The 15826-nt window shown below is 49.0% G+C and overlaps 1 protein-coding gene and 1 long non-coding RNA gene across 3 annotated transcripts in view; one reads left to right on the forward strand and one right to left on the reverse strand.

Moving 5' to 3' along the window:
- LOC142057378 (uncharacterized) overlaps positions 1-14264 on the forward strand; it is a 24962-nt gene extending 10698 nt beyond the window's left edge. Inside the window, exon 3 of the long non-coding RNA XR_012660609.1 lies at positions 10686-14264. This is a non-coding gene — a long non-coding RNA (uncharacterized LOC142057378). The remainder of the gene's footprint in view (positions 1-10685) is intronic.
- The window catches only part of STK11IP (serine/threonine kinase 11 interacting protein), a 19653-nt gene extending 3858 nt beyond the window's left edge, over positions 1-15795 (reverse strand). Inside the window, exons 1-20 of one of the 2 annotated variants that reach the window (XR_012660608.1) lie at positions 15599-15775; positions 15308-15510; positions 13147-13221; positions 12740-12835; positions 11686-11793; positions 11408-11479; positions 10322-10451; positions 10035-10138; positions 9307-9396; positions 8209-8250; positions 7555-7722; positions 7171-7252; positions 6700-7065; positions 6328-6518; positions 5286-5396; positions 4332-4527; positions 2354-2848; positions 777-892; positions 488-585; positions 118-296 (exon numbers count right to left, since the gene is read on the reverse strand). Coding sequence is in view for 1 of the 2 variants with exons in the window: in XM_075093270.1 (XP_074949371.1) it covers positions 118-296; positions 488-585; positions 777-892; positions 2354-2848; positions 4332-4527; positions 5286-5396; positions 6328-6518; positions 6700-7065; positions 7171-7252; positions 7555-7722; positions 8209-8250; positions 9307-9396; positions 10035-10138; positions 10322-10451; positions 11408-11479; positions 11686-11793; positions 12740-12835; positions 13147-13221; positions 15308-15510; positions 15599-15653 (2977 nt within the window). In the remaining variant the exon portion in view is untranslated. Of the gene's footprint in view, positions 1-117; positions 297-487; positions 586-776; positions 893-2353; positions 2849-4331; positions 4528-5285; positions 5397-6327; positions 6519-6699; positions 7066-7170; positions 7253-7554; positions 7723-8208; positions 8251-9306; positions 9397-10034; positions 10139-10321; positions 10452-11407; positions 11480-11685; positions 11794-12739; positions 12836-13146; positions 13222-15307; positions 15511-15598 lie in introns of both variants that reach the window. The other variant, XM_075093270.1, reaches the window with a different exon arrangement.
- Positions 15796-15826: the final 31 nt, after the last annotated feature.

Genomic DNA, 15826 nt, shown 5'->3' on the forward strand with positions numbered 1-15826 from the left:
GCAAGGAGTGAATTTCCAAAATACATCCAACTACAGCTCTCCTGGTAGCTGTCCAAGAACAAATCTTCCAAATCCTCTCCCCCTACCACCCCACCCCTGCTACAGCTCTACTCTTACATGTCAGGGTCTGCAGGAACTGGTCACAGCAGCTTTGGTTCCGGATCAGCAGATTGTAGGAGGCTTTTGGGTTCTCGAACTCCATTCGCAAGCTCTGGTGGCTGAGTCCAACTTCCAGATGAGAAATATCAGACAGGTAGTGAGAGTCATTCTTCTTCAGCCAGTCTGCAGGTTGTCCCCTAATCACAGAGCACAGCCCTCAGCTGCAGAAGGCTGCCCCATCTCCTTTCCCACATTAGATTGCAGCAGGGGATTTTGCCAGAAGAACCTTTGCATGTCACCACACCTCCAGGGTAAGGCTAGCACAGGCTGGCACTACCTAGCATGCAAAGCCTTGCTGCACGGTCTCACTTGCCACCATTCTCCTCACCTGATAACCCCAGTGACTTCCAGCACATAAATCTTGAGATCCGAGGCAACCAGGATTGAGAGGAATTCTCCTTGTCTGCCAAACTTCACCATGACCACCTAGAGCACAGAGAGGGTGGGTCACAGCACTGGCCTGCCCCTTGCCAGCCCACCCATGGAAAGGACCAACTCAAACACACTTCAGCACCCTTCACACCTCACAGTCTCTGGGATGCCACCCCAGAGCAGAACTTGCAGGGTGGCTAGAAGGATAGCCAAGGAGCTGTAGGAGTGGTATTACAGGAGCCCACCTTGAGGAAGCACTGGAACTCCTCAGTGTTCTCCTCAAACACCTCCATATCCAGGTAGAGCTTCAGGCGATGATCCACAGAACGGAAGTCCCTCGTGTTCAGGATGCCGTTACCAGCTGAGGAGAGCAAACAGTAGGATTGACACTGACCAGATGCTGCCCAAGCATGTTGACTGGCACCAGGGCAGCAGTGTCACCCCCTCTGCACACCTGCTTCCATCAAGTGTCTCCTCAAGACAAAGGGCCAAAGCCAGGGCTTTCCAGGCCACAGGTCGCAATGTGGAGACATGAGGGGATTCCATCACTCCAACACTTGCTTTCTCAGATATACAAAGCTTTGGCCTAACTCATCTTCAACCTACACTCATCTTAGTCACAGGAGGACACTGTTTTGCTGCCAGATTTGGCAGGAGGGCAATTCTTTATCACAAAGCCAGAAAGACATTTTTCATTTCAGCTGATGTCAGCTCAGGTCAACTTTTTAAACTCTGACTTTGACTCTAGTAAGGCTAAAAGGGACTGAGGAAGACACCAATAAAACGGCTCAAAAACATAATTAGGTTTGTCAAGCAATTCTATGACCAAATAATTTATTCAATAGCCATGATACTACCTGAGAGTGCACACTTCCCAGCGGAGCCTGTCCTCCACCAGAAACACTAATCAACTTCTCAGCAAGAACTTCATGGCCTCAGTTTTAAATTGGGACCTTGCAATTTGATCCAAAACAAGAGACTGCTTTACTTCTCACACTTCAAGCGTACAAGACTGAACAATCCTAAACACTAGTCCTATACCAACTCTTCTTCAGAGGCACAGAAGTCTTAAAGGCTGGGGCAGATCTCTATAGATCAAGAAGCTGATGGGTTTGAAAATCAGGGCTAGACTGCAGTTGCAATAGAGTCACCTGGAGGGCTGGACCAGATAACCTCCACAGCTCCTTTCCAACTTCAGTTATTCCGCAAATCACAAGTTGATGCCCAGCAAAGGCAAGTCTACTACATCAGAAATCCAAGGCCCTTCACAAAAAGCATTTGTGGACCTCCTAATAACTGCTGTCTTGCACAACAGCCCTCACACAGCCAGCACAGAATCTCTTCTTTTGGATAGACTTTGTAATCTGAAGCTCACAAAGACCACTAAGGAAAGCACAAGTAACTGTAGATCCACTAACCAGAGTCTCCAACAAACACAGCAGCCTCACACTGCACTTAAGTCAGAGAATAAAGACAGAGAAACTGTGCATACTATTCTCCAGCTGACAGCTCACTGGTGCCACAGGAACCCAGTGTATCTATAACTGAGCAGTGCAGCTCCCAGAACAAGACCCTGTTACTCAGGGTCTGAGCAATACCAGAGATTAGGAGCTGACTTAGTTTTTCTTACCTTCAGGCATAAGGATTGAACGGAAAGGGGAATGAAAAGCTCTGCTCACAAGAACCATGGTCACTGCTGCTCATGCTTGATGACCTCCCTTCCCCATTAAACAGGAGGCAGTGCACCCTGCAGGCACCAGTGATAAAGCCCAACACCAAGCTGTGTACACCCCTAAACACTGCACAGCTCCTACATACTCACAGGGACTGAGATTCCATGTTTCATCGGACTCAGAGTTCAAAGAGAGCTGGGAAGGAGCGGGCCCACGAGAAGCACTGTAACGGTAGCTCCCCATCAGGCTGCCCCCATTGGTGTCTGTGTGGCCAAGGGACAAGTACTGGCTCTTCATGCCCATCTCCTTCTTCCCACAGCCCCCATCTGAACTGCGGGAGCTGGAATGGGGAGCGCCGTCATGCTCGCCACTCAGCTCCGGGGTCCTGGTGCTGTTGCTGGTATCCACCTCTGAGCTGCCCTCCCCACCGATGTAGAACTTCCCAGTCTCACTGGCTAGGGCAGGTGCTTCCTCTGGGCCCTCCTGCTGGCTGCCTCCTTCCAGGACAGAGTCCGACAGGTCATCACTTGTGCTGTCAGGGTCAGGTGGCAAAGATGTGCTGGAGCACACCTCTGAAGGCAGGATTACCACATGGTCACTGGAACAACTGGGACAGGCTATGGGGTCACAAGCTGCTGCAGCATCTGTGGAAGATTTTGTCAAGGATAAAGAGAAAGCAGAACAGCTCTCCCCCAATAAGATTATACTCCCCCCTCCAGCAACCCAGAAACCATCCCTTTCGAAGTAGACAATAGTAATAGTCCAACTTGAGCAGCTTGTTGAGCAACTCTGTTCAGAATGATATCCTACAAACCCCCCCTTGTAAATCAATAAGAATTTCTGGATCAGTGCCAACATCCACCTGAAATAGCTCTATTCAGATTTAGGGTGACTGGCATGTGCTGTAGTTGAAACTGAAGCGGCATCAGGGCTTTGGCTCATGACTTTCCTCCACAAGTGCTCACATAGCCTTGGAAGCCCAAGGTCATGACCAGTCAGTCCAACCTTCCTTAGACACCTCCATCCCCAGCTTGGTTTATCTGCCAGCCAGCCAAACCACAAGCATGCCATGTCCCTTCTCCAGCTGTCCTCATCCCTCCTGACCCCAATTCCTGATGCTTCCTTCACCCACACCACAGCAGACTCCCAGCTGGATCTTGGGACTCCCACTGCCCTGGCAGGGGGGAGAAAGTGTTCCGGGGTGGAGAAAAGTGCTGCAGCGAGGACAGCACTTCTGCCCCCACTACAGTACTTCAATCCCAGGATACTTCATCAAATCAGCAGCATCTTCCGAGCTAAGGCTGGGCACTCCCCACTTCAAATACAAGCTGAGCTTTGAAAACTCAGCAATCAGAAGATGCCTATTCAGCACTAGCCATGTCTCAGCCAAAATACCACATCTAGGTTCAGACACCCAAGGAAAAATGTGGACAAATGGGAAAGAGTACAAAGGAGACCAGCAAGAATAACTGCATTACATGAGATATGACTGACAAGCAAATTATCTAGGGAGTCGAGCTTATTTAGTCTAGAGGACAAAAGACAGGACTAGTTGCAGGAGGAGAACAATGGCTCTCAAGTACAAAGAAAGGAATAAATAATTGCCCATAAGGGAAGCAAGAGATCACAGCCCGGGAGACTTAGGTTACGGTTCCAGTTGTTCTTCTGATGTCTAACAGCCAAAGTTTTACCTGAAATACTGGAGCAGATTCCACAGAAGCCTGCATTAGCAAAAGCCCTTTAGAAGAAATTAGTCTCTGTGGCAGAGCTGACCACAGTTTCAACAGGACAAGAGACTGCATAACCTTTAAGGCCTCACCAAGACTTCAGATTTCTGTGGACCATCTGCAGTTTCCATCACTCCTATGTTCCCCCAGACCCCAGGCCACCCATAACAGGGGAGCTGTTTGCTTAATTTAAAAACAGTGGCTTATTCTGCTAGTGAACAAGGCAAGCTCTTCCCAGTCCAAGTGGGCCAAGTGAGAGAACATCCCACAACAGGTTTTAATTCCAGTACAGCCAACGCATCACCCCCTCCTATACATTCCATGCTTTGCACCACAGCTGCCATTCTGGTACTCTGCCTGGGTATTAGCAAGCATCGTTTTTCTGGGCACTAGATCCTACCTTGATTTGAGGCAACTAGGGTCTCCATCATTTTGGAATCTCCAACCTCTGAAGGATAGGGACCTTTATGCCAGGGAGCCAGGGACTGCGAAAATTCCTGCTTGCATTTCAGGCACTGGAGCTTTGTGGATCCCTTCTCCTGGGCCTGATTTTGCCGATTCTGCTCAACAGCTGGGGTCAACACTTCAAGGACACACTAAAAGTAGCAGCATAGGGAAAAGAGTGCTAGCAGGCAGCAATAACCAACCTAATCAGAGCAAGACTCTGACATCAACCTCATGACAGCATTTCAGAGTGCAAGGGGTGCAGGGCCATTTCTCAGCTAACAAGAGTACAGCAGCCAGTCTGTGCAAGACTTGCCAAGGGCATGGAGCTTCACTGCACAAGACCAAGGGAACCTCTTTTTGCAGGTCTGTGCCTTGTGTCTACATATTGACAGGCTCTCCCTGGAACTCTGGTCTCAAAGATCCCATCTATTTGTGCCTTCTCTGTAACAACTTGTTTAAATGTACTTAAAAAACAATACCTCAAGAAAAATACTTGGATTTGAGACCAGAGTCCCTACAGCAGCTGTGCAGGCCAGAGCTGCGATAGCACTGACGCTCTCACTGTCCAGAGGCCTAAGTACAGGCTAGCACGTCACTCAGCACCCAGGAAACATTACGTTGCACATGCATAACAAGTAAGGATCACTAACATGACTACTAACTTTTCTCATCAAGAGGGGGAAAACTGCAAGGCTTTCTCCTTGAGAGCACCCTTTATGCTCCAGGACCTCCACTGCCCCGGCCATGCTCACCGGGCCTGCCACACATCATCTGTGCAGCAGGAGAAATCCTGACCTTACTGCCACAGGGCAGCAGATGCACATGTGCCCTGTGCCAGCTCTAAGAACTCAGTGTCTTCCAGTAACACTGGCCCCTTCCCCAGGCTTCCCCTTCTAGCCTCCCCTACCTGTAGGCACTGCTCCGGGCAGTCATCGAGCACCACGTATTTGCGCTTCTGCCGGTCCTTGCGAATGTAGCTGAAGTACAATGTAAGGACAGGGAAAACTCGCTCCAGGTCCTGCAGGAGACAGAAAACACCAGTTCTAGAAAGAGGGTGTAGCATCCAGTGTACGGAATGTAATTGTTTGCAACTGGCTGAAACGTGGCCATACAAGCATGTCATTTAGTAAGCCTTGAGTAGCCCTCCATAGCTGATAGCATTTGGGAGCCTAGTAAAATGGGCATAAATAAATAGAAAGTTCATGAGTGCTGAGGACAACAGTAAGTTTCAAGGCCCAGAACAAAGCATTTCAAACAAAACACTGACTTTTTCACAAAGGTATTTCAGAAGAATATCAAGCCACAAACATTCAAAAGGTAGACGGGCATGAAGAAAAAAATGAGTTGGAGCTTTTGGGCAAAACAATAGTGTTAAGAGAAGTCTGTGAACATGTCCATGCACACACTGAATGTTAAAATCCTACCACAAGGAAAAAAAGATTTCCAAACTCCCTTTTTAAGGAACCACAAAAACAAAATACTGCTTGTAGTGCTAAAAGCATGCACCTAGAGTGGATGGAAAACTGCCCACTGAGCTACCAAGAGCTTTCTAAACATCACTCCAGGCTCAGTGCTGCACTGTCTATGAAAAAGTGCAATCCACAAACAGTCCTCCAGGGCCAGGGTGATATCCCAGTGAGGAACGGATGGAAGGAAGTCTCCATTTAATTTAAGCTCCTCTCATTCCTGCACAATGGACCAAGTCCAGCCATTGTCTTTTTAACTCCAGCTTTGGAACACAATTGGTGCTGGCTTCTGCTGCATTATACAGGTACTCTACACAATACAGATGCTGTTAGATACACATGCATTGGGTGGAAGAGATTCTCAATCAATCAGGCTTTGCAGGAGTTAGGAAAAGACCTGCAGGGTACTCTGACAGAAGCCCAAATCCAGAATGCTGGCCCACACAGGCAGTAAGATACCAAAGGCTCAGAGGCATAACTCACCATCCTCTTCCAGGTCATCTGGGAGGTCTCCACCTTCTGCAGGCATTTCAGTTCCAGCTTGTGGAGGACTCTGGCAGCCTTCAGTTCCACCTCAGTCACATGTTTGGCTGTGACTCGCAGGAAGATCCAGTCTGGCTCTGGGTCCCCTTCACCTTCTATTTGGCTCACCAGCACCGGCTGGCAAAGGTCCACTGCCGAACAAGACACAGTGCAGGTCAGTACACACAGTAGGCCTTCAGGCCTGCTTGGCCCAAGCCCTTAGAATGCCCACAATACTGGGCAGCACAATAAAGCTTCAGGGATATCACATTTGATCCATCTATTCTATTGTCACCCAAGCCCTCAAACACAGCAGTGAAAGGACCTGTTTACCTTCTGGCTTCTCCTCTTCTTCCTCTCCCAGCATTAGCTCCTCTGCCTCCTCTTCTCCCCTCTGTTCTCCTTCCACAGGCTCATCCAGCTGTACTTCAGACTCTCCCTCCTTCTCAGTATCGTCTAGAGGAGGAGAGGATTCTTTCTGGGATACTTGGGGTTTTCCTTGCTCTGGGTCAGAGCTCTCACTCTGCAAGTCCATTGCCGCAGGCCTGCCTGCGATCTCATCTGCAGAATGGCTACGGCAGATGACAGGTACTCGGTCATACTCCTCCAGGTGTCTCTTGTACTGCAGCCAGTCAACACCAAAGCGATCTCTGAAGCTGTCCAAGCGCTTCATCTCCTTCTGGTGCTGTAGGACCAGGCCTGCAGAGAGAAAACCTTGGAAGTATGAAAATAGTCACCACGCCAGAGCAATCCTCTGACTGTGGGCAGTTCAGCTGCTGTGTTACTAAGGAAGACAAGCCTCACCACCAGAGAGAGGTAAAGCCTGGGGCTCATGTTCCATGTCACTGGGCTCCGAAATGCTTGCTCTGCGCACTTTGACTTTTCCCTGGAACAAACAGGATAAGAATAGTTGGGAGACACCAGAACAACCAAAATGGCATCTGATGAGGGACTCTGCCAAGCTGAAGGGCTCATAGCTGTTACAGTGCAGAAGCACACCACGAAACACTTGTCACAGTACATCAAGACTGATGTTAAGCCCAGCCCCTTCCTAACACACAACAGCGCAGAGGCTCACTACCACACAGTCAGTACAAGACCATCCCACTACACAAGGCTTTCAGGTCGAGGCAGCCCCTTCACCCAACATGCCAGCTATGTGCTTAAGAAGCTATCTCAGTCCCAGACCTTGCTTTTCTTCCGAGAGAGCCTGACAGCCACGTTCTCTGCTGGCGACTGACTGTCGCTGAAGTCTGCGGCACAGGAACTGTCCAGAGCACCGCGGTCCAGTGCGGTCTTCTCTGAGGTAGAAGTGTGGATGGACTGTGACACACTTTGCACAAGCCTTGGAAGGTGCTAAAGCCAAAAGAAGAGAATGCTGTCTGCTGAGTGCAAAGGAGAGACAAGGTAACCAGGCCATATCTCATACTGACAACTTCACTGCCCCTCAGCCCAAATTTCCACCATCTCAAAATGAGTGCCAGACCCTGCCTGATTGACTGGATTTTTTATCACAACCTCTCAGATTTAACTTAATCTCTGCATGTCTTAAAAACAACAAATGGGAAACTGATAACTTTGTTTTGCTGACATGTAATTCAAGTGTCAAGCACGGGATAGTACCTGAGGAGGAAACAGGCAAGGCTCCAAGTTCTGCAAGGCTACATAGAACAGAAAAAGTTACACTGACCAGTCCCAACAATTAGAAATCAGCATGGACTGAGCTGTGTCGAAGAGTCAAGCAAGCCCATACAGATTTAATGGGACACATGACAATGCAAAAACCTGCCAGAGCTCCCACCCCCAAAGCTAGTAAGATCAGCTTACAGCAACTGTACTTACCATTAGGTCTGAGGAAGAGAGTGGCTCCCCATCCAAGAGGAACTGTAATTAGAGACCCATTTGCAGTCAGTTTCCATTTGGCTGGCACATACTCAGGACAACATCTGCTGATTCCTGTTCCCCTTCAGACCACCCTAGGATTGGGATCCTCAGCACAAAACTGCAAAGACTACCAGAAAGTAGTTCTGTTCCTGCCTATCCATCACTCCTTCAGTGACCTAATAGCATATAAGGCCAGAAGGGAACATTGTGGTTTTCCTGTTTACAGGCTTTATGACTCCCAGAAACATATCCAAGACAGTTTGTGGAAGAGATAAAAAAGATTGTACTGCAACGACGCATTAATTGTTTTGAGAGGTACTCACTTTCACCTCAAAGCTTGTACCCTACTTCCAGCCTGAGTCGAGCTAGCATCCAGTAACTTAAGCTCAGAGAAAGCTTGCTCCAAGATGCAGTTTGGAGACAATTAATCCAGCCATTTGCCACTAACAAGAAAGTCAGATCAGCTCTGGAACATCTCTGATCCTTAGCAAGCAAGTTTACTTTGCTAAATTGCCAGAATGATGTCTTTGCTGGCTTCTTTATATAAAATCAGATTTCCAAGAATTGACCTTAGCACCAGAGCGCAAGGGAAAGAGTGATGACACCTAGCTGGGAGCAGAAGGATGCAGAGAAAGAAAGAAGTGGCCATGGCTGCCAAAGGAGTATGTAATTAGGCAAGGTGGGACAAGACAGCAAGTTCTTTCTTTGCAAAGTCCAGCTATATAGTCACTATCTAGCAGGAACAGAGTAAAGTTTTGGGATCAACAGTGAGCAAAACTGATGGCGTAGACAGTGAAGACATATTAAGATCTGAGGTCTTGCAAACCTCAGATTAGTATTCAACTCCATCTGCCCTGGCCAGCACACCACATAAAAATTTAATGCTAAACTACTCTACCTGGAAAAAAAAAAACCCCAAACCACAAAACAATCACCACTGTTACACCACTGGAATACACTTTCAGGTTTATGAAATTCTTCCCCCTCATTTGCCCGAGTGTCAGAACACACTACACCTTCAACAGCAGGGGCAGAAGGCATGTGGCTAATACTCACATTGGAGGAGGCTGCCCTGGGAGACAGATGTACTAGGGTTGCAGATCGATGGTTTTGATGGAACCATAATGGGTTTCCCTCTAAATGCAGCTAGGTGGGGAAAATAGAGAAACTGTTATTAGAAACAATATTCTATACCCCAGCCTAATCTGCTGCAGGCTCCAAGCTTTCTCTCTGCCTCAGGAAATATCCTTGCAGTGGAACGGTGATCAAGCCAGGAGAGGACTAAACTTTTACAATGCTTCCTGAAATTTGTTCTGCATATGAGGAAATTAAAGTACTTCCTACTCATGTCCCTAAATCATTAGGAGTTTTTTCATACTGACTCTGAGAAGTGCTGAGAGAACAGTCTTTTGTAGGCTATCTTCCTTCCTTCACAAGCACTCTAGCGACTGCAGTTATCCTCCTTCACAGTTCTCTGAACAGACAAATCCACAACAGGATTAGGGGACGATCTTTACTGAACTTGACAATGTTAAAATCGGAAAGGGGGAGCAAGGAGGGGTGGATGAATATGTGGGAAAAGGTTAGCTTGAGCAGGCGTTGCTGAAAATGAAGGGTGAAATACAGGTGTCTCTCCAAGGCTCCTCTATCAGCTTCCGCATCAAAATTAAATGCTCAAGAGTTGAACTGATCTTTCAAAACTCTCTTCTTGCCATACAGTCTCCACCTTGCACCCCCTGACCGTGACACTTCTAATAGACCAACCCATCAGGCTTTGTGCTTACTTTTTTTACACAGTGCAGAGTGGACAATGGTGCCAACTGGGCATGTTCCAGCAGCAGGTTATAGGCCACATCCAGGTGCTGCAGATTCACTAGCTGTTCAACCCCTGTGAAAAAAGCAAGAAGCCATCAGCACACTAGAAGATATAACTTGGGAATCTCCCACCTACCATCTCCCCCAGAACTGAACCCTAGTAAAAATAGCTGTGCCCAAGGCTACAAGTTCTGTTCCTCCTCGAGGAAAAGAGAAAGGCCTCAAACTCAGAAATACTCCTCCCTTGTGGGCTCACCATTAATGCTGTCAAGCTCATTGTTGCGCAGGATCAGAGTCACCAGCTTGGATCGGCTGAAGATGCCAAGGTTTGGCACCTTGGACAGGAAGTTATAAGCCAGATTGAGGTACTCTAGTTCTGTAAGGGTCTGTTCAGAGAGAAAAGCAGCACCGGATAAATTGGGACCTTAGCTCAAAGCCTGGCACTAGCCCCTACCATTTTTTCCATCCCACCAAGGTCAACCAAAAAGTGAGTTAGTCTAAACACTATTTCTGCAGCAAGACTTCAATGTTCACACTGGGAACGGTTTGTCTAGGTGTGCTCTGCATGACCTAACTGCTTTACAAAATTTGCTAGGAGCAGCTTTCTCCTTTCTCATCAGCTTCCATGGAGCACAGGATAGGACTGGATGCCCTGCCTCAGCAAAAGGACTGAACTACCAAAAGAAGTCCTTTCTTACCTTTGCAAAGATGATGGTGAATGATACATTGTGAGCCCCACCAACTCCATGCAAAGCTGCTTCACAGCTTCTCTTAAAAGAAGCAGATCTAGCCCAGAAGAGCATGGATTTCATTGCCATTCCCCAGAGACATACATGCCACTGTGATAGACGACCACCTTTCTAAAGTAACTGGCAGGGGGTTTCTGAGAGTGAGAAGGAAATGCTACTGGCAGTCTGAACAAACCAAACAGCAAGCCTCTACAGCCCCACGCCTGGCTATATAATTCTCACCCGCTGCCCAGATTACAGCCAAGCCTTGGCCACAATGGAGTGCACACTGCATGTATAGCATATGCTGTATGTGTTGCTGTATTTATCATTCGGCCACACTGGAGTGCCAAGTGATACATACAGCTAACTTTCCTGCCTTAGAGCGGATGAGGAATGCTGCCTTCTCTGCCTCAGTGGCACAGGGGCTGCACATACAGGACAAAGTTTTCAAGGCTGCAAGCACTAGCTCTAAATCACACGCCTGCTGGGCCACGTCTCCAATTTCTTTTGTTGTTATACTTCACTGAGCAGGCACACGATCAATGATTACAGCACTTTAGCAATGACCTCTCCATATGAGGAAACTCTGATGCTCAGCCCAAGATACTCACTGTTAAATAGTGCTCACAATCCTGGATCTTGTTATGACTCAAATTCAAGACTCTCAGAACATTCAGTAATTGCTGGAGGACAAAAAGATACTAGATCAGATCCTACAAATGTCTCCATTGCAGCACAGACACCCTGTCCTGCCAGGAGAGGACAGCAAAATTAATACTGCCCGCTCCCTCCCATCCAGACCTAGCAGCATCATAAAGGAGTGCCCAGTTTTTGACTGTGATCACCTCCTCTCTTCCCCGCAGTCATGCGGGAAGGATGCCCCACTCACCAGTGAGTCATCCAAGGCAGTGATCGAGTTATAGCTGAAGTTCACAGTCTGCAATTCCAACCAAGGGAGAGCACAGCTCAGATCTCCACCACATGCTGAAATGATTTCCTAGGAGGAAGTGAGGACCCATATCTTGGTGAGTACTAGCTGTTACAGTAACAGCAGATGAACGCAGGAGAACAGCTAGTCTAGAACAAGGCTGGCATATTGTGCTTTACAGACCCTGCCTTGCCTAGGGTGGCAATGACTTTTATGTCACTAATGTATTTAGAGGTGGTGGGAATTCCACAGCTAGATGTTTAGAAAGAAGGAGACACACTTTTGCTTCCTACACTCAGGTAGCAATAGTTAACCTAACGTTACAGTTGTAGGCTCTCAACACTAAGCACAAAGATTCATGCTAACAAAACCTTTTTCAGACCTCCATCAAAGCAGAAGATACACACACCCTGGCCAAACAACTTGTGCTCTGGCAAACAAAAGAAGCTCTCAAAGCACTCCCTACCAGCAGCCCCCGTTCCCCAGCAGGCAGCTGCTTCTGTGCCACAGAGAGAAGCCCAGTGCCCTGTGGTTAGGACAGCCCACGCTACTCAGTTCTCTGCGGCTGGAGTTTGCCTTCATGTCTCAGAAACCTGCTGGGCACCAGTACACATAAGACACTGGGGAACAACATTCCCTCTGACAATGAGCTCTAATTTAAGCCTGCTGAGGTACAATGAAATAAACCTTGATCAGCTGCAGGCCTTTGAACATGGAAACAGCCAGCCACACAGAAGAGTCAGACCTAGCTGATACAAATATTGGCCAGAGCCAGAAATTCTCAAGCAGCTAAAAAGGAGACTACAGAGCACACATGTATCCAACCAGGGAATACTTCAACACTGTTTGAGTCAGGAGTAGGACCACAGAATGAGGAAGGGAGAAAGAGCCATATACAACATAAATTGATAAGATGGTTAACATTGTCTCCTACACCTTCCCTGTGTGAAGGGCTATAGGGTCAAGACAGCCTTTCTCCTGCGATTTTCTGCACAAGCTGTGTAGACACACTTACCTCCAGTGTACTGATACATTTGCAACAGGTTAGAGATTCCAGCTGAGAATAAACAAATCGCAGTCCCCTGAGGCAGTGTGGAGGGACAGACCTTAACTGCAGCAGTGAGGAGAAAGTAAGGACAATATACATCAAAATATTACAGTGTAAGAGCAGCTGCCAGCCCAGGCCTGCCTCTGCAAGGGACCTCCCATTTCCATGCCGGAGCCTCCCTCCTCAACACTCCAGCTTTTGCTCATAGCCAAGCTTCACCCCAAGCAAGTGTTGCAGGAGTTTAGACTTAGCCTTCTAAGGAAGCCGCAAAAGCCTACCCAGTTTTTAGGAGTAGAGGCATTCTGCAACCACACAACTAAGTCAAGAAAAGCCAAACAGCAAGACTCGGAGCCAGCTCTGCCTCCTGTACTTACTTCCAGATGCCGGAGGGACTTGAAAGGGAAGATCTTCACAGCAGATTGCAAAACACAGTTTGGAACATGAACGAGCTAGAGAAATCGGAAAAGAAGCCTCATGTCAAGCTTGATTTGTGCTGCAACACCACCCGCCCCATGTACCGACTGCAGCACCTTGAACAGGCCCCCCACTCCAGCTGAGGTGTTCACTAACAAGGTCTCCCCCGACGCTGGTATCAGCACAGTCTCCTGGCCCCAGAGTTCAACAGAGGTCAAAGAGAAAAGCACGTTAGGTAGCACAAGACCACAGTCTGCCAGACCATAGAGCTGCTTTTCTTCTCCCCTGCCCATGTGGCTTCACCACTTTCAGAACCACAAGGAGGTCTGACAGCTGAATTCTTCATCAGCCACCACTAACAAATCTACTAAAAAGACAAATCTAACTGCTGAAGCTATGTTTACTGAGCAACCGAGCTGAACTAGCACTCTGGTGGGAGGTGTGCATGTGCATTTTACCAGAACAGGCCAAATAAGGCAAATCACAAGCAGACACAATGGAAAACAGAGTTGGTCTCCAAGACACTGCATTAGACTGAGGTACCTGCAAACCTCCTCTTTGCGTTCTGTAGTGCAGCCACACGCTCTTTCACCATGGGGTAGTTAGGCTGTGTTCATGTACCACAAAGCAGCTTATTAAATACAGCTGCTTATGCTTTCTACGGACGGTGCATAAACAGTATTTCGAAGTGAGTAATGTAGTTGGTGCTTCCACTGCGGAGACCAGAGTACAACTGGAGAGACCATCTCTGCCAGCTACATCCGCATTCACGCCGAAGTGACTCATCAGGTGCAGAACAGACATCCCGAGGCCTCATCACCACTACCGCTTCCACAGTTACAGCCCTGGCGGTGATGAATAACTGCCCGCTGCCTGCCAGCACTAATGCGGCATGTTGAACAGGACCATTTGTAGGGAAAGCTTGCACTGGGAAGCTCTGACGACCAGTCTTAGCAAAGTTTTTCAGATGCCATCCTTGCTCTGTGTCCTGACTGTCTCCTCTCCCTCCACTGCCTTAAGAATTTGATCAGGCTGATATAAATTATTAGTTTCTCCAAGCAAATCAGTTATCGCACCACAGTTGGTCGTTTCCCCTTCTTTACAGGCTTGTTACAGGAAGAGCCCATTTTTTGGTTACCACAAGCACTCACCACAGCATCCTCCTGACTGCAGCGTTCCTCCCTGCCTACTCCTGCCAGGGGATCTGCATTCCTACACGGGCTCTGGACCCCGCTCCAACCTCCATGCTCAGCACACTGCTACAAAACCCTCCCAACAACATTCAGATGTCTCCCCTCTGCCTCATACACTTTTAAAGACATTGCAGGCCGTAGTGCTGAGCCACAACACCTCCTGGGCACCACTGTGGAACCGAAGAACAGCTGCTAATTCCCCTTCCCCTTTCAGCTCCATTTCACCTCTGCTACCAGTACTCCCAGTGCCAAGTATAATCATGTGCGGTCTCATAACCCATACCACCTTTCAAAAAGCCCTCTGAAAAATTCCTAGTTCTGTACTTTTATTTTTATTACGGCCTTCTTAAAATTAACAAGGACACATTACTAGCAACGCCCCATGCTGTGAAACATATCACTGGAACCGCTGCCCAGGCAGGAGCGTGTAAAACTCAGAAATAAGAAATGGAAGGCCTCAGAGTAGCGGGTGTATACAACGCCTAACTGCTCTGCTCAAACACCCCAGCTCTGCTGCCTCGTGCAGGTCAATCATCACTCAGGGAGCACTCAGCTGTGCTCAGCTGCCAGATACTGGCTGAACTGCCCGAGCATTTCAGGAAATAATCATTCTCCCAACAATGTCAACACCTGACCAAGGTCAGAACATAACTAACCCTTGCTGCCCGTTTTTATCTCAGAAAAAACTTTCCACTGAGTTGCATGGCAGATCCTAGATGAAGTAGCTACACACTATCACACTGAACTACAACTCCACGAGACAACCCTGTAAGAGCATTCCAACCTCTACAGCATGCACATAACACGGGGTCAGTGGGCACCAAAGGAGGCTGCTCCAAAGCAGGCAACTGTGCCCACCACCTCCAAGGGCTGGCCTTGTGGTAGGTACCCCTGGCCCCTCACATCCCCGGCCACGGTGAGTACGGACCTTCAGGGAGTGAGTCTTCTGCAGGACGTCGAAGAGGAACTGCACCTGGAGAATGGTGGCAGTCTCGGCGGGGTGCGAGGGCAGGGCCACGAAGCCCCGGTGCTGGTTGCGGAAGCCCAGGTGTTGCTCAAAGACCTGCGTGAGGTGCTGCAGGGTCGGGGTAAGCAGCGTCAGCGTGCTGGAGCCGTCCAGGACGAGGTCCCCTGCGGGGAACGAAGGGCAAGGGCCGGCCGGGCCATGAGCGCTGCTCCCACACAGGGGCCTTCATCCCCAGCCCGGCACGCCACTCACCCGCGTCCTGCAGCAACCGCGCCAGGCCGCGCACCAGCGTCTCCGCCGCCGCCATCTGCGGGGAGGAGAGGCCGAGGCAGCGGAGGCCGAGGTGACCGCGGCGCGGCGCGGCGCGGCCCGGCCCGGCACTGCACGACCCGTACCGGCCCGGCCCGGCCCGCTCCGCCGCCGCCGGCCCCTCGCACTTCCGCGTTACCACAGAGACTCACCCTTCCGCCACACCAGCGA

The sequence above is a fragment of the Phalacrocorax aristotelis genome, chromosome 5 (assembly GCF_949628215.1).
Source record: "Phalacrocorax aristotelis chromosome 5, bGulAri2.1, whole genome shotgun sequence".
Lineage (NCBI taxonomy): Eukaryota > Metazoa > Chordata > Aves > Suliformes > Phalacrocoracidae > Phalacrocorax > Phalacrocorax aristotelis.